Below are 25,402 nucleotides of genomic sequence, written 5' to 3'. Positions count from 1 at the left end.
AGTGGTTGGGGCTTTAGGGAGCAGGTTGAGTTTTAGCGTTTTAGCTTTACCCCCCCGTTGTTTGAGATTTCCTTTTGGTACATGTCCCTGTCCCTGTACCACCCAGCTCAGTCAGAAGAGAGTTCCATTGCGTAGATGCATTTGGTCGTGATGCATGCATGCTAGGAGTAGTTGCAGCCCCCACTTGGGTTTGATTTGATTTAGCTTCAATGCCCCCATGGTTGTCAATAATGACGGTCGGAGAAAGAAGGGTAGCCCCACTGCCATCATGCATTCCTGTGATATTTAAAAGATTAGATGGATCATTGTCCAAGCTAATCAATAACACGCGTGTATCTGTAGGAGTGGAGAATGAAGCATTAACCGGTGCGTGACCTAGAAAGGCAACGATTAACAAACTCAATCTCCTTGTCCAGGACAGCTGCAGCACGCTGAAGAAACAAGTCCATAGTAGTTATTGGGGCAGTAGTGCCAGCTGCAGCCCTTCCAGAGGCTAGTGTCGCTTTGCGTCTGACCATGGTGAGTTCAGTGCTAGTGGTTTAAACAATTAGCTGGCAATATGTAGTGCTATTACTCATAGGGGTTGTCAAGTATTAGGGCCTAAATTAGTGGTGTGAAAAGATGCAACTTCAGGATACCCCAGACAATAAAAGCAGTGAAACTTTCATCGGCAAGCAACACTATAAGTTGCATGATTAATTATACAGATATGGAGCAGGCCAGCCGCCTTCTTACTTTCACCTTAGTCACTGAAGGTTTTGCTGGAAGTCCTGTAGCAGTCAAGGGCAATCAACGGTGCTCATAGGGGGTATAAGGCAAGATTCTAATAACTGGCCAAGAGAGTAGGTCCAGCCCAGCCTCTTCTGGGCTAAGATGGGCGCAGATGCGCCTACCCTTGGCCCGGGCACACCCGCGCGCGTCCCCCTTTCCGTGGTAGTCCTGGCCACTATTTGAGCACCTACTGGCTCTCATCTCGACGTTGGGAGGCATGCGTGCCGTGAAGGCTGCTGGGAGGTGTAGTCTGGATTTACAAAGGGGGGTGGTGATGAACAGAGTGTCTGAATTGAGCAGACCACTCTTACCCAGTCCAAAGATCAGGGCTTGATCCATCACCGTTATTTATCTCACTGCCCCATCCCAGCTCAGAACCTGGCTATATGCAAATCAGTCTGTCCCTGGCCCAGTGCATCATGGGAACAGGGCAGACTAAACTACCAAGCCAATTCTTTACCAGAAAGGAGACAAGCTACCGGGGACCGGTTTCTGGCATTTCAGCCTCTTCGGCCCGGCTTGCTTGAATCCTGATGGAGCAGTGAGAAAGGGACTCATGTCTGAGTATACCCTGCCACACCTATAGTGGCCAAAATCGATTTACAAAGGGGGGTGGTGATGAACAGAGTGTCTGAATTGAGCAGACCACTCTTACCCAGTCCAAAGATCAGGGCTTGATCCATCACCGTTATTTATCTCACTGCCCCATCCCAGCTCAGAACCTGGCTATATGCAAATCAGTCTGTCCCTGGCCCAGTGCATCATGGGAACAGGGCAGACTAAACTACCAAGCCAATTCTTTACCAGAAAGGAGACAAGCTACCGGGGACCGGTTTCTGGCATTTCAGCCTCTTCGGCCCGGCTTGCTTGAATCCTGATGGAGCAGTGAGAAAGGGACTCATGTCTGAGTATACCCTGCCACACCTATAGTGGCCAAAATCGATTTACAAAGGGGGGTGGTGATGAACAGAGTGTCTGAATTGAGCAGACCACTCTTACCCAGTCCAAAGATCAGGGCTTGATCCATCACCGTTATTTATCTCACTGCCCCATCCCAGCTCAGAACCTGGCTATATGCAAATCAGTCTGTCCCTGGCCCAGTGCATCATGGGAACAGGGCAGACTAAACTACCAAGCCAATTCTTTACCAGAAAGGAGACAAGCTACCGGGGACCGGTTTCTGGCATTTCAGCCTCTTCGGCCCGGCTTGCTTGAATCCTGATGGAGCAGTGAGAAAGGGACTCATGTCTGAGTATACCCTGCCACACCTATAGTGGCCAAAATCGATTTACAAAGGGGGGTGGTGATGAACAGAGTGTCTGAATTGAGCAGACCACTCTTACCCAGTCCAAAGATCAGGGCTTGATCCATCACCGTTATTTATCTCACTGCCCCATCCCAGCTCAGAACCTGGCTATATGCAAATCAGTCTGTCCCTGGCCCAGTGCATCATGGGAACAGGGCAGACTAAACTACCAAGCCAATTCTTTACCAGAAAGGAGACAAGCTACCGGGGACCGGTTTCTGGCATTTCAGCCTCTTCGGCCCGGCTTGCTTGAATCCTGATGGAGCAGTGAGAAAGGGACTCATGTCTGAGTATACCCTGCCACACCTATAGTGGCCAAAATCGATTTACAAAGGGGGGTGGTGATGAACAGAGTGTCTGAATTGAGCAGACCACTCTTACCCAGTCCAAAGATCAGGGCTTGATCCATCACCGTTATTTATCTCACTGCCCCATCCCAGCTCAGAACCTGGCTATATGCAAATCAGTCTGTCCCTGGCCCAGTGCATCATGGGAACAGGGCAGACTAAACTACCAAGCCAATTCTTTACCAGAAAGGAGACAAGCTACCGGGGACCGGTTTCTGGCATTTCAGCCTCTTCGGCCCGGCTTGCTTGAATCCTGATGGAGCAGTGAGAAAGGGACTCATGTCTGAGTATACCCTGCCACACCTATAGTGGCCAAAATCGATTTACAAAGGGGGGTGGTGATGAACAGAGTGTCTGAATTGAGCAGACCACTCTTACCCAGTCCAAAGATCAGGGCTTGATCCATCACCGTTATTTATCTCACTGCCCCATCCCAGCTCAGAACCTGGCTATATGCAAATCAGTCTGTCCCTGGCCCAGTGCATCATGGGAACAGGGCAGACTAAACTACCAAGCCAATTCTTTACCAGAAAGGAGACAAGCTACCGGGGACCGGTTTCTGGCATTTCAGCCTCTTCGGCCCGGCTTGCTTGAATCCTGATGGAGCAGTGAGAAAGGGACTCATGTCTGAGTATACCCTGCCACACCTATAGTGGCCAAAATCGATTTACAAAGGGGGGTGGTGATGAACAGAGTGTCTGAATTGAGCAGACCACTCTTACCCAGTCCAAAGATCAGGGCTTGATCCATCACCGTTATTTATCTCACTGCCCCATCCCAGCTCAGAACCTGGCTATATGCAAATCAGTCTGTCCCTGGCCCAGTGCATCATGGGAACAGGGCAGACTAAACTACCAAGCCAATTCTTTACCAGAAAGGAGACAAGCTACCGGGGACCGGTTTCTGGCATTTCAGCCTCTTCGGCCCGGCTTGCTTGAATCCTGATGGAGCAGTGAGAAAGGGACTCATGTCTGAGTATACCCTGCCACACCTATAGTGGCCAAAATCGATTTACAAAGGGGGGTGGTGATGAACAGAGTGTCTGAATTGAGCAGACCACTCTTACCCAGTCCAAAGATCAGGGCTTGATCCATCACCGTTATTTATCTCACTGCCCCATCCCAGCTCAGAACCTGGCTATATGCAAATCAGTCTGTCCCTGGCCCAGTGCATCATGGGAACAGGGCAGACTAAACTACCAAGCCAATTCTTTACCAGAAAGGAGGTGTAGTCTGGTCCCCCTCGCGGAACTGGGATCAGAAGGAAACCAGGAATCCGCTGTGGGAGCTTTTGGCAAGATCAATATGAAGTGTTCAAAGGCTCCCGCGCTGTGGGAGCCCTGGCCGCTATTTGAGCGCCTTCTGGCGCTCTCCTCGACATTGGCGACGTGCGTGCCGCGAAGGCTGCTGGGAGGTGTAGTAGTGAAGGGACCGAGACCAGAAGGAAACCGGCAATCCGCTGTGGCAGCTTGTGGCAAGATCAATATGAAGTGTTCAAAGGCTCCTCACTAATAGTATTATCCTTATGAGGTTGATTCACTGTGGACCATAACACTTGAAGAATAAATATATATGAACTTTACAGAACTTCAAAGTTGTATGTCTGTAGTATGAAGCTGCGTTGTATTACTGCATTCATTTAAATTTCAGCTTTGATGCATTGAAGCTCTGCGATAGGTTGGTATTCAAGTAAATTATTATATTGGTGATCTGATATTGCTAGACATTTTGTATGGTTATATTAATGACAACTTTGTGTTTTCTCACCCAATGATTCAATTATTTTTATCTGCAGGTCCACTTCCTTCACCTTGTCGGTCTCTTCTTCTTTTTCCTTGATGGTATCAGAAACTGTTTGCTGAGCTTTGATATTTTCATACCTTAGAAAGAGATAAGCAGAGATGGTATCAAAGTCTCTTCTGCTCAGAAGGAAGGTTTAGTTAAGAAATATGTATTGTGTCAGATAAATGGGAGGGTGTCAGAAATTGTAAACAGGCAGGGAGTGTGCAGGCTGCTTACACCGCGGAAAAAAAGAGGGATGGAAAATGGGGTTTTGAATAAAAAAGAAGGCTCAGCCAACACCGCGAGACACCGAAGAAATGAGAAACTTCTCATAGTAATGGAACGAATTGGGACCACTGTTGTGAGATGAAATAAGGAGTAACTGACCTCGGAGTACAAGGAATCAGACAAATAGTGCACCTAGGCTGAAAAATAAATCAAGGGATATCCCAAAGGGAAGTACTTGACTGGAAATCTAGACCATCAAAGAAAGAAATGAGAGGAAGCTCAAAGATTTGAACAGGGCAACGACCATATACAGTTAGGAAAACAAACTTTCAGTTGTACCTTATAAACCAAATATGTTAATGGTTTAAATATTCATATTTATTATCATACAGGTAAAAAATGAAAAAATGCTCTGAAAGTAACACTATAACTAAGTAAATTAAATAGCAACTAATATAACTAATAATGTATTTTAGTACAGCACATTATACCACACTTGTACTGCTTCTATATGCTGTAAAACAATACCACTGTAACACACAATTTAACGAATCTCTATTTATCAGTGTCAGAAGAATGGAAGCCAGAATCTTCCTTGACTGTGACCTTCAGAACACAATATGGTTTAAAAGCAACCATTCAACACAGTCAGCCTTACTGTTTCAATGAACATCAAAATACTGCTTTATAAAATACAATGTGCAAATTAAGATGAAATCCAAAAATCAAAAATAGATATAGATAATAATAATAAAACATCTAGAACGTGTTAGAAAAAGATAAACTGGAAACAAAGAAAAAGTGTAAAGTAAAAAATTAAGAGCTGGGAAAAAAGACAGAAAAAGAAACAATATAAACAAGCAAAAGGCAACAGGGGAATAGCCCTTGATGTCTCCTGCTCATTGCGCCACTTCCCCTGCTGCTAGTTCCACGAAACGATAACACCACTTCCAGTCCCGACAGCCACCAGTTCGAGTCCGCTGGGGGGGCCCACTGGGCTGGGACCTTCATTTAGAGCTTGCTCCTGCTTTGATTTGCTTAAACAAGGGACATTTCCTTTGTCTAGCCTAATGTAGTTTTGGCTTGATTAATTTAGTTAATTTTGTTCGTAATTTTGTTTTGGGCAATTAGTCTGGGCCTTTTGGGCAGTAGCCCAGTTGCTTCTGTTGCCTGTCATTTCTTCGCCTGTCGCTGTTCTCGCTCCCTGCCCTCCTGCCTCCCTGTAACGACGACTTGACGTCCCTCATGGAAACCTCAACTTCTGACTTCAAAGCAACGTCAAGACCACGGTAAAAGTCACCATTGCCTGCAGCACCCCGGGACCCTGATCAGCCTTCTGCAATGCCATCTCCAACTTCATCGCCGTCGTGGCCATCAACAAACACAAGATTGGCCCAACCCAACTCACACACAAAGCCGGATACACACTCAACGCCATCTTTACCTCCAGCGACAGAATCAAATTCACCCATGCCACAGAACTCACTTGGACTGACCCCACCATCGTCCACTTTACCATTTCCGATGCCCAGTGCACTTCCGCCAAGCACCACAGCTCCACCCACCGGAGCTGGGGCAAGGTAGCCAAGATGCAGTGGACTCAGGCCCTCAGCACTACACAACCTGAAACTTCAGCAGATCTTGACCAATCTGTATAGAAGTTCCCTGCCTGGATCAACAAATGCGCCGACAGTCGCCCAGCAGAAACCTGCAAGAACCAACAGAACCTCAAAATCAGACGGCTGGTACACCTCAAAGCTCAGAACCACCAACCGCAACAACCACTGTCTCGAGAAGAGATGGCGCGTCACCAGAGACTCCTCCGACAGAGCAACTCACAAATCAGACCTCCGCGACTAGCATTGTTGTATCAAGGAGGCCAAGAGAGCAGCCATCACTGACCGCATCGACGCCGAAGCCAATCATACGAGAAACTCTTCAAAACTGTCAAGGAGTTCTCCAACCCGGCTGCCACAGAGAAGACCATCCACCCCTCCCAAGAACTCTGCAACATCCTCGCTGACTACCTCCCCAGCTAGATTGCCACTATCTACAACTTTGAGCCCAACCACCACCGCAGCCTCGACAACCTTAATCAATCGGCGAACAGCAGTCAAAAAATAACCACCTTATCTCCACTCAGATCCCCGAAACCATCATATCGTCCATCCACTCTGGGCTGCCCACCGACCCATGCCCCCACCATTTATTCAACCTAGGAGCCAACCCAATAAAGACAAAACTCACTAGCATTGGCAACACCTCCATCTCCACAGCAACCTTCTCAGACAGCTGGAAACAAGCAGAGGTCACACCACTCCTGAATAAGCCCTCCTTCGACCCCAGAACCTAAAAATTACCGACTGATCTCCCTTCTCTCCTACACAGCCAAAGTACTCAAGAAAGCCATCAGCCAACAGCTCACTAAATACCTCAAACTCAACCACCTACTTGATGCCTTACAGACAGGATTCTGTGCCATCCACAGCACTGAGACCGCGCTGATTGCCACCACAGATAACCTCGACCACGGCAAAACTGTGGCCCTGATCCTCCTCAACCTACCACTGCATTCGACACCGTATCTCACCACACCCTCATCGACAGACTCCACAACATTGGCATACAGCAAAACCCCATCAAGTGGATCGCCGCTTTCCTCTCAGGACGCATGTAGGGCATCCATCTTCCTACCTTTACCTCGTACCCAAGGACATCATATGCGGGGTACCCCAAGGATCATCCCTCAGCCCCACCCTGTTCAACATCTACATGACAACCCTTACAGACCTCATCAGATCCCACGGACTCAACATAATCTCCTACACCGATGCCACCCAACTTATCCTCTCGCTCACTGAGGACCCCTCCAATGCCAAAACCAACTTCTACAATGCCATGACCGCGTAGCCAAATAGATGAGGGGCAGCTGCCTCAAACTCCACTCTGGCAAAACAAAAGTACTAATCTTCGGGTAGAACAGTTCCGCATGGGACCATGGTTGGTGGCCAGAAGAACTCGGACCAACATCCACACCAACAGATCATGCACGCAACCTCAGCATCATCCTCGACAGCCAAATGACAATGAAACGACAAGTCAATACAGTTGCCTCCTCTTGCTTCCACACCCTTCCCATGCTCTGTTAATTATTCAGATAGATCCCAATCAACACCAGAAAGACAGTCGAGCAGGCCTTTGTCACCAGTTACCTCGACTATGGCAACGCTCTTTATGCTGGAATTTCCACCCAGCTCCTCAAAAGACTCCAGACCATACAGAACACTGCAGCCAGACTCATCCTGGATCCCCCCAAATAGACCCTCATCACCCCCACCTCAGAAACCTCCACTGGCTACCCATCCAGATGCGATGCCAGTTCAGGATCCTCACACACACATACAAGGCTCTACACAACCATGGACCATCCTACATCAACGGTTGACTCAAAGTCCACCTACCCGCAAGACACCTGCGCTCCCCCTCTCTCGCCCTCGCACACACACCCTAACATCCTTTACAACTGCAGCGGGGGCCACTCCTTCTCATACATTGCTGCCAAGATCTGGAACACCCTACCCTCACCACCTCCATTCAGCACCCTCCCAGGAAGACTTCAGAAAGAAATTCAAGACCTGGCTTTTCAACTGAGACACTGCACCCTCAGCGTCTAGCTACCCCAAGGGGTGCTGCGCTATACAAATGCAAATTGATTGATTGAAAAGATACATGCCTCATAAATGGAATGAAAACAAATGAAGGGAAGTTAAAAAAAATATATAATATACAGAAAGAACATTAAAAAAAGTAAATCAGGAAATACGAAGCACAAAAAAAACCTAAAAGACAAAGGTAACAGGAGATGCACAAAGGAGGCACCAAAATAGAATGGAAACTAGTGGTGTAAAGTGTGACAAAAAAAAAGAAAGAAGTAAATAACGTAAAACAAAAAAATTATATGAAACAGAAATATAGATACGGCAAAATGAAAAAGACAAATCATAAAGGGACACACAAGTAATAAAAATGAAAATAAAGAAGGAAACCAAGGAAAATGAAAAAAGGAAACAAGTAAAAATTAAATCAGAGATTAAAGAAACAAGCATTGGCAAAGCCAGTATGTTTTGAATATGCTAGTGCTATTGCCTTTGCTAATGTCTTTTGGCTATGTTGTACTGTAGCTTGGAGTCGAGTCGATTAGAGCAGAGTGGAGAGGAGTTGCACTGCCTAGAGTGGTGTGGAGTGGAGTAGAATGGCTTGGAGTGGCGTAGAGTGAAGAGAGGGAGAGTACAGTGGCATAGAATAGAGTGGTATAAAAGGGAGTAGACTAGAGTACAGTAGACTGGCGTAGAGCAGAATAGTGTTGTAGAGTGCAGTGGCGTAGAGAGAAGGGATGTAGAGTAGAGTGGAGACGTGGAGTGGCGTAGAGGGGAACAGAGAAGAGCAGAGTGGCTTTGGCTTCGTGTACATGGTGTAGTGTGCAGTGGCTCAGAGTGAAGTGGCTTAGAGGTGAGTGGGGTAGACTCGAGCGATGATGAGTAGAGTAGAGCAGAGTGGAGTGGCTTGCCGTAGAGCGTTTGTGGAGTAGAGTGATGTAGAGTGGACAGGAGTGGCATAGAGTTATGTGTCAGAGTGAAATCGCGTAGAGTGCACTGGTGTAGAGTAAGTAGAGTGGCGTAGAGTGCAGTGCTTAATTTGAGCTGGTGGTTTCTGATGCTCGGCACTGGCATGTAACACCGGCACATATAACAGTTGCCACAATGTAGCACTGTTTGTGCAATTAAAAGATGAGCAGAACAGCAGTAGTTTATTAATTCAATATACAGTAAAGACAACTAATACCGGCTGCCCAAGCCATTCTTGTAGCTTTGGGGGCCTCGAACAGTCTGAAATGTCAGACTTTTTGCAATGTTATAGTTGTGCAAGCTGTGGTGGCCTCCTGACCAGGGCCTACCACTTCTTTTTTGTTTTTACAAATTAAACACAGGTGCAGTGGCATAGAGTGGAGTGGTGTAGACTGAAGTGGTGTAGAGTGAAGTGGCACAGAGTAGAGTGGCGCAGAACGCAGTACCTTAGAGCAGAGTGGTGAAGCGTAGAGTGGCGTATAGTGGAGTGCTGCAGGGTAGAGAGCAGTGGTGTAGAGTGCAGTGGTGTAGAGTTGAGTGGAGTAGAGTGTAGTGGTATAGATGCAGTGGCACAGAACAGAAAAGCGTGGAGTGACGCACATTAGAGTGGAGTGGTGCAGAGGAGAGGCGAGTGGCGTAGCATGCAACATCGTCGAGTGGAGTGGTACAAAGTTGAGTAGATTGTCAAAGTGGAGGGGTGCAAATTAGAGCAGCACAGAAAGCAGTGGAGAAGAGTGGTGCAGAGTAGAGTGCAGTGGCATAGAGTGGAGTGGCATAGAGCGACAACGGAGTAGGAGGGGGAATCGCGATCGTCCACAAAGACTCCATCAGATTCTAAACTAACACCGACGACACCCTCACCACTGCAGAGCACATGCACTTCCAGATTCACACCGACCCCAACACCACCCTCAGAGGAACACTCATCTACAGACCTCCCGGACCCCGACCACAGTTCAGCGTCACCATCACCGACCTCATCAGCACCCACACCCTCGACGGACTACATTCTCCTCGGGGACCTGAACTTCCACCTCGAGAACAACAACGCCAACTCCACCGCCCTAATCGCCAGTTCTCGCCAACCTCAGACTCAAACAGCTCGTGACGACACCCACCCACTCCACCGGACACACACTGGACCCCATCTTCTCCGCAAGCCCCTGTAGCAGGGTTTCCGTTCTCCCACAGAACTGTGCATAGAGATCTAGAACCTCAGTGAGTTAGGATGATCCAAAACTCACCTCAGTATCAGAAATCCCCTTACCGAGCTAGCTACAGTGTCTCATTGATCATTATGAAATGATCAATGTCTTAGACAAACCAGAACATGATCTTTAGAATACCTCAGGAATCGTGGAACACATGAACACTCTTACGTTATATAATCATTTCAAACCAAAACTGAGAGTCAAAGAACACACGTGCAAGTTTGAAATATTTATTATTCAATGCAAGGTTCTCAAACGCAGTATCTTGTATAATACCAAAATGCATATTATAGAAATCAGAGTTATCAGCATAGTCACTAATCCATAGTAAGCAAAAGGTGATAGCATGTTACAATGCAAAATCTATAGAAATCTGTATCACCTATATTTTACGCACCCTATTTAGCATATTATATTATATCTAAGAAGGTCTCATTAGGGTTCCAGCAGGGCGGGCCCATACCTCTAAATGTCAGTAGGAGTAGATCACATCAACAGCTACCAGCTCTCTTCATGCGCAGCATCAAATGTGTTGATTCATTCCCTGTAACTCTATCTTAAACCCGCGTAGAGCCCAATGTTGGCAGCAACATTATTAGTGTTATGTCTAATGTGGTGCAAGGATCAGGCCTCCCAGCAACCTTGTGTTAGGTTATTCTTAGAGTGTGCAGCTCTCAGTGTGCAGACAGTTGTACCGAGTGTACCAAGCAAAACTGATATCATAGTAATAACATATTATTCTCAAATAAATCACATCGCCGCTTCTAGGTTGAAAGCGACAACAACAAGTAGGTGTCGTGTGCAAAACTGAAGCCGAAGGAGAAATGGCTGTTAGACATGTAATACACTCATGCTAACTTACGCAATATATGTAACGAAGTATCCATATGACACCCCCAAATCTCCTTCAACCGCACCACTGAACCCCACTGGACCGACCACAGATGCGTCCACTTCACCTTCAGGAAACCCACCACACACCACCGCACCCAACAGTTGCCGCGCCTCTGCTGGGGCAAGATCACTGAGGACCAACTGACGACTTCCCTCGCCCGAAGACCACCCACCGACCCAGACACAGCCACAACCAACCTCACACAGTGGATCAGCGACTGCGCCAACACCCTCGCCCCTCTCAAGACCTCCACAACCAGCCACACCATCAAGAAAGCTGCATGGTTCACCGAAGACCTCCGCACCTCCAAGCACACCTTCCGGAAGCTGGAGAAGAAATGGCTCCATGACCGTACACCAGACAGCCACACAGCCCTCAAGAGCGACACTCACAGACACCACCAACTCATCAGGTCCGCCAAGAGGACCGCATCAAGGACTGACTCGACAACAACGCACACAACACCAAAGAGCCCTTCAATATCGTGAAAGAACTCTATAACGCCAGCTCCAACACCAACAACATCCCACCATCGCAAAACCTGTGCGACTCCCTGGCCACCTTTTTTTCACTGCAAAATCACCGACATCCACGAAAGCTTCAACTCCGACCCCCCCGCACTCACCACTGAGCCCACCACCCATGCGACTATCACCGCACCAACTGCCTGACCACCTGGTCCAGCATCAGCGACGAAGACACCATCAAAACCATGAACTCCATCCACTCCGGATCCCCATCGGACCCCTGCCCTCACCACGTCTTCAACAAGGCCAGTGCTACCATCGCGCCCCACCTCCGGAAAACCATCAACTGCTCCTTCGAGACAGCCACCTACCGGAAATTTGGAAGCATGCTGAGATCAACGCCCTTCTGAAGAAACCCAAGGCAGACCCCAAGGACCTCAAGAACTTTCGGCCCATCTCCCTGCTCCCGTTCCCGGTGAAAGTGACAGAGAAGATCGTCAACAAACAGCTAACCCGCTACCTTGAAGACAACAGTATCCTGGACCCCTCCCAATCCGGCTTCCGCACTCACCACTGAGCCCACCACCCATGCGACTATCACCCGCACCAACCGCCTGACCACCTGGTCCAGCATCAGCGACGAAGACACCATCAAAACCATGAACTCCATCCACTCCGGATCCCCATCGGACCCCTGCCCTCACCACGTCTTCAACAAGGCCAGTGCTACCATCGCGCCCCACCTCCGGAAAACCATCAACTGCTCCTTCGAGACAGCCACCTACCGGAAATTTGGAAGCATGCTGAGATCAACGCCCTTCTGAAGAAACCCAAGGCAGACCCCAAGGACCTCAAGAACTTTTGGCCCATCTCCCTGCTCCCGTTCCCGGTGAAAGTGACAGAGAAGATCGTCAACAAACAGCTAACCCGCTACCTTGAAGACAACAGTATCCTGGACCCCTCCCAATCCGGCTTTCACAGCAACCACAGCACCGAGACCGCCCTCATCGCCGCCACTGACAACATCAGGACCCCGATGGACAATGGAGAGACAGCCGCCCTCATCCTCCTGGAACTATCAGCAGCCTTTGACACAGTCTGCCATCACACCCTATCAACACGCCTCCAGGACGCCGGTATTCAAGAGAAGGCCCTGGCCTGGACCACATCCTTCCTCTCCGGAAGAACCCAGAGCGTCCGCCTCCCACCCTTCCGCTCAAAAACCACCGAGATCATCTGCTGCGTTCCACAGGGATCCTCACTCAGCCCAACACTGTTCAATATCTACATGGCTCCATTTGCCCACGTCGCACGGCAACATAATCTCAACATCATCTCCTACGCCGACGACACCCTGCTGATCATTTCTCTCACAGAAGACCCCCACACCGCCAAAGCTAACCTCCACAGAGGAATGAGGGCCGTAGCCGACTGGATGAAGGACAGCAGACTGAAGCTGAACTCAGACAAAACGGAGGTCCTCATCCTCGGATCCGCGCCATCGGCCTGGGACGACTCCTGGTGGCCCACCTCACTAGGCACAGCCCCGGAACCCACGGACCACGCACGCAACCTGGGGGTCATCCTCGAATCCACCCTTTCCATGACCAGGCAAGTCAACGCCGTATCAGCATCCTGTTTCAACACCCTCCGAATGCTCCGCAGAATCTTCAAATGGATCCCTATCGACACGAGAAAGACAGTCACCCAGGCCCTCGTCACCACCCGACTCGACTACGGGAACGCCCTCTACTCAAGAACTGCTAACAAGCTCCTGAAATGGCTACAACGAGTCCAGAACGCCTCAGCTCGACTGATCCTCGACGTCCCCCGTCGCAGCCACATCACACCCCACCTGAGAGGCCTGCACTGGCTCCCCGTCAACAAGAGGATCACCTTCAAGCTCCTCCTCCACGCACACAAAGCACTCCACAACACCGGACCTACCTACCTCAACAGCCGACTCAGCTTCCATACCCCCTCCCGAAGCCTCAGCTCAGCCAACCTCGCCCTCGCTACAGTCCCTCGCCTCCGGAAAACCACAGCCGGCGGTAGATCCTTTTCCTACCTCGCCGCCAAGACCTGGAACACCCTCCCAACCACCCTACGACAGACTCAGGACCTCCTGGCCTTCAGATGATTCCTCAAAACCTGGCTCTTCGATCAGTAGCAGCACCCCCCACCCCCCTAGCGCCTTGAGACCCTATCGGGTATGTAGCGCGCTCTAGAAATTTAATGATTGGTGATTGATAGAGTGGAAAGGTGCACAGTAGAGTAGAGTGGCATAAAGGGCAGTGGTGCAGAGTGCACTAGGGTAGATGGCATTGGCATAGAGTAAAGTTTAGTGGCATTGACTACAATGCTGTAGAGTGGAACAGAGTCATGTGGTATATAGTGCAGTGGTGTAGAGTGCAGTGGTGCAGAGAAGAGTAGAATTGCCGAGAGGGAAGTGGTGCAGAGTGGACCGGCGTAGAGTGCAGTCTCATAGAGTAACGTTATGCAGAGGAGAGTAGAATGGTGTAGAGTGCAGAGTAGAGTGGGGTGGTGCAAAGTAGAGCTATGTAGAGTGCAATAGAGTAGAGATGTGTAGAGTGGCGTAGAGTGTAGTGGTGTAGAGAACAATCATGCAGAGTAAAGTCGCGTGGTGTGGAGTGCAGTGGCATAGAAGGGTGCAGAGTAGAGTGGTGAACAGTGCAGTGGGGTAGAGTATAGTGGTGCAGAGTAGAGTGTAGTGGCATGGAGTGGAGTAGTGTAGAGGGCAGTAGCGGCTAGCATTGCTCGTGGGTGGGGGGGCGGACGCGAGGGGTGGGGATTCATTGGGGGTGGCGAGGAAATAAATAATAATTTTTTTAAAAGTTACATTCCCACTGCGCCGGGTCCCCCGTCTTCTCGGCTCCTGCTCGCCTGCCTCCAACAAGAACAGGAAGCAGACAGCCAGGCTCCCTCCCCACAGTCATTCACAACTCTGCACGCAGCGTTGTGATTGGTCAGGACGCTATCCAGCAAGGGGCTAATGGGGTGGCCATGTTCTCTGAAGGGCAGAGTGCGCATCCCCGAGAGGGCCAACCAAACAGGCTTTGCGCATTCAGGAGTGGGCAAACCACTCCTTCCACTGCCCTGCTCAAAGAGCAGAGCAGCCCCCCCCCACACCGCCGCCCGCAATGCGCAAAGGAAACATAACTTTTAGTTATTACCATTTTATGTTTTGGCTCTCTCGCACTGCGAGAAAGCAGTGGGGCGACGCTCCTCCGCCCTAGGGGAGGAGCTGCCCCCTGGTAGCGGGAAATGGCGGACCGTGGCATAAAGTGCAATGGGGTGGAGTGGCATACAGTTGAGTGGCATAGAGTGCACAGGCACAGAGTGGAGTGATGCAGAGTAGAGTGACGCGGAGTGGCATAAAGTGCAATGGTGTGGAGTGGCGTAGAATGCAGTGGCATGGAGTGAAGTGGTGCAGAATAGAGTGCAGCAACTAGGGTGCAGTGGCCTAGAGGAATGCAGATAAAGGCTTGTGTCCGAGCCTCAAGTTCAAATTCAGCGGGTTCCTTTATCTCGCAAGAGAAATCACTCAAGAGGTACTGCACTGGTGAGCACCGCATTTTGTAAAAAGTAAACGAACGCAGCAGAAACAATGTTTCACTCAGTAAATGATATTTGGAGGACAATAAATGATGTTGCAGCGTTCCTTATTTCCTTATGTCCATCACCTGTTGTTTTTGCATATTCCGCCCTAAGTGCGCTGGGGATGCCCAGACGTGGGTCCCAGGCACTCCACACCACTGGAGTCAAGCTAGCCGGGCTGATGAGAGGTGTTACCTCGAAACCGGTCCGGTTCTCGGATGCTTGATTCCGTTCTGGGAAGGACATGGCTTTTGTAGTTCGGACTGGACTGTTCCCATGGGGCACAGGGTCAGAGCTGATTTGCATATCGCCATTGTCTAACCCAGGGTGGTGTGGAGTGCAAAAAAACGATGGATTTGGGCCCAGATCTTTGGACTGGGGTGAGTGTGTGACATTGATCCACATTCGGTCCATCACCTGTTGTTTTTGCATATTCCGCCCTAAGTGCACTGGGGATGCCCAGACGTGGGTCCCAGGCACTCCACACCACTGGAGTCAAGCTAGCCGGGCTGATGAGAGGTGTTACCTCGAAACCGGTCCGGTTCTCGGATGCTTGATTCCGTTCTGGGAAGGACATGGCTTTTGTAGTTCGGACTGGACTGTTCCCATGGGGCACAGGGTCAGAGCTGATTTGCATATCGCCATTGTCTAACCCAGGGTGGTGTGGAGTGCAAAAAAACGATGGATTTGGGCCCAGATCTTTGGACTGGGGTGAGTGTGTGACATTGATCCACATTCGGTCCATCACCTGTTGTTTTTGCATATTCCGCCCTAAGTGCGCTGGGGATGCCCAGACGTGGGTCCCAGGCACTCCACACCACTGGAGTCAAGCTAGCCGGGCTGATGAGAGGTTTTACCTCGAAACCGGTCCGGTTCTCGGATGCTTGATTCCGTTCTGGGAAGGACATGGCTTTTGTAGTTCGGACTGGACTGTTCCCATGGGGCACAGGGTCAGAGCTGATTTGCATATCGCCATTGTCTAACCCAGGGTGGTGTGGAGTGCAAAAAAACGATGGATTTGGGCCCAGATCTTTGGACTGGGGTGAGTGTGTGACATTGATCCACATTCGGTCCATCACCTGTTGTTTTTGCATATTCCGCCCTAAGTGCGCTGGGGATGCCCAGACGTGGGTCCCAGGCACTCCACACCACTGGAGTCAAGCTAGCCGGGCTGATGAGGTGTTACCTCGAAACCGGTCCAGTTCTCGGATGCTTGATTCCGTTCTGGGAAGGACATGGCTTTTGTAGTTCGGACTGGACTGTTCCCATGGGGCACAGGGTCAGAGCTGATTTGCATATCGCCATTGTCTAACCCAGGGTGGTGTGGAGTGCAAAAAAACGATGGATTTGGGCCCAGATCTTTGGACTGGGGTGAGTGTGTGACATTGATCCACATTCGGTCCATCACCTGTTGTTTTTGCTTATTTGGAAGGCACACAGAATCACAGTAACATTTTACGATACAAGGAAATGAGTATTCTGTGTCACAACGCGGACCTATTTGGACAGGGGGTGGGAGGGAAAAGAAGCAACATGTAATGGGACGGGTGGGATCGAATAGAAGCAGAGACAGCGCATGAGCTGTCAGGGCGCAAACTGAAAAACAAATTGAACCGAGAATGAAATTGAACAGGAAGATGGTTAAACAAAAAAAAGCTATATAGAAGAGTGCAATTAAACCCCCCAAAAATAATCAAAGGACAAATATTATACTACCTTTCCCAGTTAAGTAGTGAGTTTCCAAGGATCAAGAATGTTCCCTTGCATTTAGTAATATTTTAATACCTGTCACACAACAAGTACACATCATAGTACAGACGCTGCAAAAGCTATGCTGTTAACACCAAAATAAAAGATGGCGAGTTATCGAAAATGGGTTCATCCAATGGGCATCCAAGAGCAAAAAATACATATGTAAGAGTGTAGGTTGATAAAAGTAACTATGATGTATCCTCATTACTGTTTTGTATGAATTGTTGTTAAAGAAGATAATCATACCTGCTCAACACGGTCTTCACATCCTGGGGAGAGAAACATGAAGAGATTAACATACAAAAAAAGTAAAATTTATTTTAGAAAAGTTATTCACAAGCTAAGCAATTACAAATAACCATATACTAATATAAATACGTATGATAATAATGAATACAGGTTCTTAAGACTGCGCTAGAAACTTGGTTTAAACTAAGAACCAGATGAGGAATTGGCTACTATTCCGATTTTGCCCCCATATGGGATTCCCCAGGGACACCACGCCGTCTTCAAGATGTTTTAGCTGGCTCCATTAAGAGAGCAGGAGTCTCTATATGGTCCAATCTGGGGGATGCAAACGGAATCCTTCAGTAGGAATTGCTAAGAGCCAGGATAGGTTCTAGTTTTTCAAAGTTTAAGTTACTATAACTCAAATCTTGGTTTGAGGCAGACAATGGGGGTATTAGAGGAATTTGGGATACAGAGATCCTGTTTCAATCTGTTCAGCCGTTGAATAAAGAAATTTCCATCTGGTATAAAAAGCTTTTAGATGCAGATGATCTAGGTATTCCATCGCAGTCATCGGCTTGGAACAAATCGCCCTTCGAATCCATCATTGGTGATCTCTTAGAACCATCTTTTAAACCACTGTCTAAGTTTATTAAATCAGCTAGCCTTAAGAAAAATCACTTTTTTGTCACTAATCGCATTTATTATACACCTGCCAGAATTGCTAAATTCGCCCCACTTCCTGAGCCAAAAGGTGCTAGATGCATGGCACCCAAAGCCTATGATATCCATATGTTTTACGAGTGTCCCGAATTAGGGTTGTTTTGGAAGGGGGTTGGAGACTATCTGCACAATATCTTTAAAGTTAACATCGAGGTTAATGGTTCATTAGCGTTTTTTGCTAATGATGGACTCTCTACCTCAGAATTAACAAAGATACACAGAAGGTTGTTGTTATGTTTGATTTTGCTCGCCCGTAGGGAGATATGTATAAAATGGAAAGATCCCCTCCCCCCTAAAACAGAAGATTGGCTAAAATCCTCACTTGTAATGGCCCGCCTTGAACCTTCCTGGACCAGTGATAGATCAATGAATATTTGGCAACCTTTTACCATCATGGGCTGTGATCTGAGATTACTATGACATCTATGGTAAAAATCATTTGGTCCTATGATTACACCAAAAACCCCAAAAAAGGGGCTGGTAGGGTGACCTAAGCAAGTGCAGGAAGCCTAAGGGCGCCCAGTTCGAAAACGATGGCTTTGTAAGATCTACAGCATGCTTATTAGTGAGATGAGGACAAAACATGTTTTAATAGGATATTAATGAATACACACATTTTTTACTGACAGCCATAGATAAAGCAGCAAGCACAGATTTCCTTGATTAACCTATGATTGCATTGAAAGGACTCTAGAACCATACTAAAATACACTATTGTAACAAAAGAGATAAATGGTCCTTCCAGAAGATAAGATTAGTTTAGATTAAGGCACCTCTTCCTCTGGGCACAGGAGCAGGCACTGGTTATGGTCATAAATGAATGAGGTATCTAATTCCTTCAGTACCGCTGTTCCACACCACGGCTGGCCGGATCTGTATGTATCGCATGAAGTCTGATGCCATTTGTTGTGTAGAGGTGCATGTTGCAGCATCTCTATGTGATTGTCACCCTACACGGAACCCTACAACAGACGTGGTGAGCTCCTTCATGGTAATCAGCTGTAGAATCTTAGACGGGCCTGCCTCCATACTACCCAATGGTCACACATCAGCGGTCAGTACCATAATCATTAAATGCCATGTGCTGTGGCCCCATGAAGAATAACCCATTAATAATGGTTATACAAGGGAAGCAAAACTTTAGACATGAAGGTAATACAATACAGATCAATTATGATAATCACTATGGACATAAAGCCAATGGCACCTCAGCAGATTACCATCAAAGAACGCAAGGGAAGATGGCACAAAGAGCAATAACCACCAGGACACAAAACAAACAGATAATAATAATAGTAATAATAATATTGCAACATAACACGGTGTGACTGAACACTTCTAATCTTCAGGTACAACTCTGATAGGGTTGCGCTCTGAAAAAAACACACCCCTGTTGGGGGAAGAACACAAGTTCTGGATTGTGAGGGAAAAGCAGGAGTGAATGTATAGTCCCTCAGTTCTAGGCCGCTGGCTTCTCTCAGTGACGTGTGAAGTTGTACTTGTGTCACATCCTCTCTGCTTCAATGAACTCTCCATCTTAGTGGTTCTGCTTCCTCCTCTGAGCCCCTGCGCCTGAATGGTGCTGCTGTAGAGATCCTATGTTCCCATAGTCACTACTTGCCCAAGATCACAACAGCTGTATGAGCTGCCCCCCTCCACTGCAGGCCAGATACCTCTCTCCTCTCTTCAGTCAACACTCTCACATAGCTGACTGTGGGATAAACTCTTTTGAACCAAGCTCTGTCTCACACCTCAAAGAACCTCCGCTCACCCCTGAATGTTCCATTCTCTTCAGATCCGATACATTGCGTATCCTGGACCTCATGATGCTAAGCTCCAGCTTGCCTGTTACCAGTGCCCGCCTTCACATAGTTCCATTGGGTGAATTGTGTCTATGAATTTATCATTTCAAAAAATAAAATCACAGTTTCCCAAATCTATTTTTCTGTGCGGAAACAAATCTCAAACCTATTCTTAACCAAACATCTTCTGACCCTCAAACCTCAGGGTTTACAGCTGTATGGATGCAGGTTAGAGTATGAACCAACCACATCATGAATCCTAAACCCTGGTGAAGGTAACATATTTGCCAGCTATCCCTTTGTTGCTGAGTTAAACATTGGCTGATGGCTATGGTCAGGAGAACTACACTGCTTTGTAAACAGAATGGTAATGTTTACTTATGAGCATGTATTTTTAGACCACTGTTTTGCCTAGATGTTATGTTACCATAGACTAGTGTCTCCATCTTCATCTCCTAACTTCATTCCACACAAGCTGACATTGCTGGTGTCTGGGAAGGACCAGAAATCCATCAGGAGTCTCATACCACTCCTTGACCTATTCAACCTTTTAGATTTTTAAAAGTTCTCTGAAGGTTTTCAGACCCTGTTCAGGGTTGGCTGCAGGGCAGACAGGGGATTGATTCTGGGTCCCAACTGTGGTGGTTGAGGTCAATTGCATTATTAAGAAAATCATGAAAGACTTACTGTTCTCTTTAGATAGCAATGCTGCCCCAGTTGAAGACAGTGTCCATCTCCCCACTCCCCTTTTCCCGAGTCTAGTTCTTGTTTTTTATTTTAACAACTATGTGTAAACATTTCCCTATGCCAGAACATACTGTTGATACACACAATAATATACAGTTACAGACAATGTCAAAGAGATCAGGACAATTACATTTTCAACATCTTACATTTGGATCTCACACGGTATTGTCACTTTCAAATAGAAAAATAATGAAGTGATCCTCAGAGGGGCTGCACTATTATTCTTAGGTTTAGAATATCTCGCTATGCAAAACCTCAAAGTGTAAAATCATACCCTGTGGATCAAACTCCAGTCAGTCTCTGTCAGTACTCCATCCATGTCTTCATATATGTTAGCTTTGATAGGGGAGTGTTCTTGTCCATTGCTCTATAAAGTCGGGACATCACTGTTTTGGTATCTCCATCTGAGAATATATCTTCCACCCCAGTAGTTTCTCCCACCCATCATTTCAGCACTTTTGGTTCTCTAGCCCAGTGCAGGACTTGCATCGTTTGGTAGAGATATTTGGATCTGAACAAGAAATCATTAGGACATTGACCTCAGGTCTCCGGGGTTCCATTTACATGTAGCTGGCCAAGGCACAATGTGTCACTCCCTCCCAAGATAGGTATTCCTTATCAATTTGCCATACAGGAGTTCCAAGGTTTCCAGCCACCGGGATCAGGGGTGAAGAAAAGGTATTTATCCCTCTTGCTCAGACCCCCTTATTCCAGAACTGATCACACCACAGTAGCCAGAGAGCGGTGAACCCTGGGGGCAATCCTTACCAAATGGTGAAGACCGTGGTTACTGTACTCCAGCTCCTTAAGGCACCAGGACTTCTCCGCATGTGAGGAGCGCCATACAAGAACTGGAGACAGCTGTGCGGCTAATATGTAAAGATTCATTCTGGGGACTCACATGCCCCCCTCTGCTGGGCTCCTTGTTAGGAGAGATTTGCCATGCATGGTACTTTATTACTCCATATAAAAGCCCACATTTATTTGCATGGATTTCAAATCCTCAGGGGGACCATCACTGGTAAAATAGAGCAGATGTTACATAGTGTTCTGTTAATGCAGTTTATCCTATCCACCTATGAGATGTCCAGTCTACGCCATCGATAGAGGTCTTTAAATAGAGTGTTAAGGAGCAGAGGTATTTTGCTCAAAACTATGAGAGGAAAAGTCAGTGCCAGATGTCGAAGCTGGCTGTAACTGTCTCACTGTCCTCTTGATTTTCTCCCACCGCCATTGCTTTGGATTTTTGGTGGTTAACATTGAATCCTGCTACAGGTCGGAATTGGTCCAGTTCTCTCATCAATGCCAAGAGGGATGTGGAAGGATTGGTCATAAAACATCTTCTGCAAAGAAGGCCATTTTTACCTGTCCATCCCTTGTTTCTTGGTCTGTTAACTTTGGATTAGCCATCACATGCTGGAACAACAGTGGCCCCATCTTCCAGGCAAACACTGAGGGCAAGAGGGGCACCCCTGTCTCATTCCCTGGGGTAATCTACGTGTTCTGAAAGGCGCAGTTCTATTCGGAGTCTAATGGAGAGTCTTGTATAATTTTCCAACACACAAGATTCCATTTGGGGGCTTACAGTTGTTCTATCTACCATTTTTGTTTAGATTTCCCACTCAACATGGTCAAAGGCCTTCTCCTCACAAAGTGAGAGAAGTATGACCTGGGATCTCATGGTGGTGATGCCTTGTCAATTACATTGAGGGCCAAACTGAAGTCATCACCTGTATGCCTGTCTCTAGTGTAACCGGATTGATGGAGAGGGACTACGCTGGGCCACACCCTCTTCAGCCTAGTGGTCAAGTTCTTAGTGAAGACCTTCACGTCACTATTTGTGAGGTTAATCTGGCAATAGAACCTGTGATCCTGGGGGATCTTTGCCCAGTTTTGCTATTAGTACAAGGAGAGATTCCATCATTGATGGAGTTACCTCCCGGGTGACAAGGAAAGAGCTGTAGACCAAAGTCATGTAAGAGTGAAAGGAGTAGTGACAAGGCCTTGTAGAAAGAGTTAGAGAATCCACTGGGGGGTTAGGCTTCATTGTTAGGGAGTATTTTAATGGCCTGTGCCACCTCTTCTACTGTTATCAGTTGGTTCAACTCATCTCTTAGTTCTGTGTTCACCTTGGCAAAGCAGATTCTTGCCAGGTACTCATCCTGCAATTGAGCTCTGCACTGCTCTCTCCCATATAGAGCTGTGTAATAATGTAAAAAGGTCTCTAGAATTCCTGAATCATTTATGTGTAGGTAGCCTTCATTGTCCACAACAAAGTACATAATTCCTTGTTTGTGCATATGTATTTTATAGGCCAACAACCTATCTGCTCTGACAGTTGATTAATTTCCAGCAACTTGTGGGAAGTATCTTCTGTCACTATCACCTCCAGCTCGTGCTTGGCTCTGCATAAGACTTTGTGTTTTCCTACCTTTTTTTATTTAACCTAGTTTCAGTTTGGCAGTTTCCACTTCAAGCTCTAATCTTCGGGTCCTGACCATGCGTAGGAAAGTTTTAGTGTATTTTGAATAGTTCACCCTTAAATACTGACTTGGCGGTGCACTATATAGTCACACACATCTTCCCCTCTGCTTAATTTTCATAAAAGAAGTAGTTGAAAATTACTTTAATGTTCATATAAATGCTACTTCGTTCATTTTCCAGGTCCTAGGACCTATAGGATGGCACCTCCGGGGAGGAAACAAGTATAGTTACCGTCGCTGGTGCATGATCTGACAAAACCTGTTTGTCTATTCAGAAGCTCCAACCCTAGAGTAACCAGACTGGGAGACAAAAATGTAGTCAATTTGTGAGTATGATCATCAAGGCCCATGACCAGGAAAGTGGGGGTGGTGGGGTTTAACGTCTGCCAGGATGAGTGTGATATATCTATACTCGGTTCAAGAGCTGCATTAAAGCCACCCCTAACAATCAAGTAGTCAAATGAACACTGGGGTATATAGGGGTAGAGCAAAGAACAGAACTGCTCCTTACCTTGGTTTGGGCTATAAACCGATACTATTGTCCTAGCTTTGTCCACAATCGTCTTATTAAACAGTATCATTCTCACCTCGGTATCTCAATGTATTGAGACTACATGAAAAGGGGTCATAGACCCTACTAGAACCGGGACACCCTTAGTCTTGACCAATGCATTAGAGTGGAACTGCTGCGGGTGGTAACGGGACTGGCATATTTTAACGCCATTGAGTAAGAGGTGCATCTCTTGTAATAAATAGCACTATATCTGCCCTTTCATATGGAGACAATGGAGCAGCAGCTTCCTCTTAACTGGGGAATGGAGACCATGTACATTGAAAGTCAAAACATTCAGGGTCGGTCCCTTGTCCTGCATCGCAGGTGTAAAAGGAGGCCTTACAGACCCACCAACTTCCATCCGCAGTGTAGTCCTGAGGCTGCTCAATAGACCCTCCACCTTCTCAGCTGTGATGTGGTCAACAATATTTTCCTGGCCATAGTAAGAGACAAACATAAAAACAATAACAGAAGTAAGCAGTAAAACTCGAACTAATGGAGAGCCTTCCCAACTTGTTTCTTCTGTCAGACTACACAGAGCTTTGGTGTGTGTCAGGGAGGCTCTCCCCTCATTACACACTGCAGACATCTTCTAAACCTCATCAGTAGGGCCAACTTCTCTGAAGTCAAGGGGTGGTATCTCCCGCCTCCCCACCTCCACCCTGATTTAACGGACAAAAAGAATGTGAAATTAGCACACAATAAACTACATTTATAAGACCCTTTCTACAATACATTAATTTGAAAGGATATTTGTAGCATTCAACAACTGCTCTAAGTAACCTGCCACCCTATCGTACTGTGTGACAGTAGGCATTATTCCTCCAGGGTTCTCAGAAATCCTTAGGGACTGAGCAGAACAAAGAGAGCCAATGGGTTTGAGTCCAGAGGCACCTTTGAAGGACAAGCCTCATAGGTCATGATTATTTATATTCAACAGCTCACATTTCAAGGGTCCCTTGATTGAGGATTATCATCCAAGCACAATTGTCTCTATAATAAGATTTTGCTGCTTCTCCTGGTCTAGCTTTCTTTGCTTGTTGTTGCCTCCATGTAGGCCGCTGATTTTTCCAGCTGCTCTTCCTTTAGGGTGGTTCCCCTTTTAGCTGGAAGAGGGAAATAGCTTATTGTGTTGTAGAGAACAAGGCTTGTTTATCTTTTTTTTTTTGTTTTACACATCTGTTTATTGAATTTGAGTCAGCATTCCATGCAGTACATCAAATCGCATCCAAATGATACGTATTTCTTCGACAGTGTAGTTAACAGTGATTTTAAACATTAGAAACAGTAAATAAAATAAAGAAAACAGGTAATGGTATTTCAACTGTGCTCAGTCTTCAGTAGAGTCAGTACCTTACAGAGACATCAGTTTCCCCTCCCTCCCGGCCCGATTTCCATTTCGGCGGTTCCTATCCCGGTCTCCCTTACTAAGGCTTGTTTTTCTTCATACTGTAATAGAAGACGCATGGGCAGGCCCGACTGATATTGTTTTGTGACCTTGTAAATAGCCTGCCACTATTTTCAGGGACTTCTTCTTAGCCAGCGTTATAGCCGAGACATTTTAGAAAAAAGTCCAGGTAGATCCTCGGAGCACTTTGGGTTTGGACTGTCTAGCTGGTTTTAGTATTTCCTCCTTCCATCTAAAGAGTTGAACTCTAGCGAGAACATCATGAGGAACTTGATCTGTGTTTTATATGAGCTGGATACTCTGTGAGTGAGGTCTAGTTCAACAAGAGACCTTCTGAGCCCTGCAGGAGTGGTTTAAACAAATCGTGTACACATTGAGGTTGGTGTTGTTTCGAGATTAAGTTCAGAATGCCTCTGATCCCCTCTTGGTTTGGCCGAGAACGGTTTTAACCGTCTTC

At 47.1% G+C, this 25,402-nt stretch overlaps 1 protein-coding gene across 1 annotated transcript in view; it reads right to left on the bottom strand.

Annotated features, from left to right (window-relative positions):
- The window catches only part of LOC147717619 (E3 ubiquitin-protein ligase TRIM39-like), a 249,692-nt gene that overhangs the window by 130,040 nt on the left and 94,250 nt on the right, over positions 1-25,402 (bottom strand). The window contains exons 4-5 of the mRNA XM_086924410.1: positions 17,248-17,270; positions 4,191-4,303 (exon numbers count right to left, since the gene is read on the bottom strand). Coding sequence (XP_086780536.1) covers positions 4,191-4,303; positions 17,248-17,270 — 136 coding nt within the window. The remainder of the gene's footprint in view (positions 1-4,190; positions 4,304-17,247; positions 17,271-25,402) is intronic.

The sequence above is a fragment of the Lissotriton vulgaris genome, chromosome 5, assembly GCF_964263255.1.
Source record: "Lissotriton vulgaris chromosome 5, aLisVul1.2, whole genome shotgun sequence".
Lineage (NCBI taxonomy): Eukaryota > Metazoa > Chordata > Amphibia > Caudata > Salamandridae > Lissotriton > Lissotriton vulgaris.
This window is presented reverse-complemented; position numbering and strand designations above follow the sequence as displayed.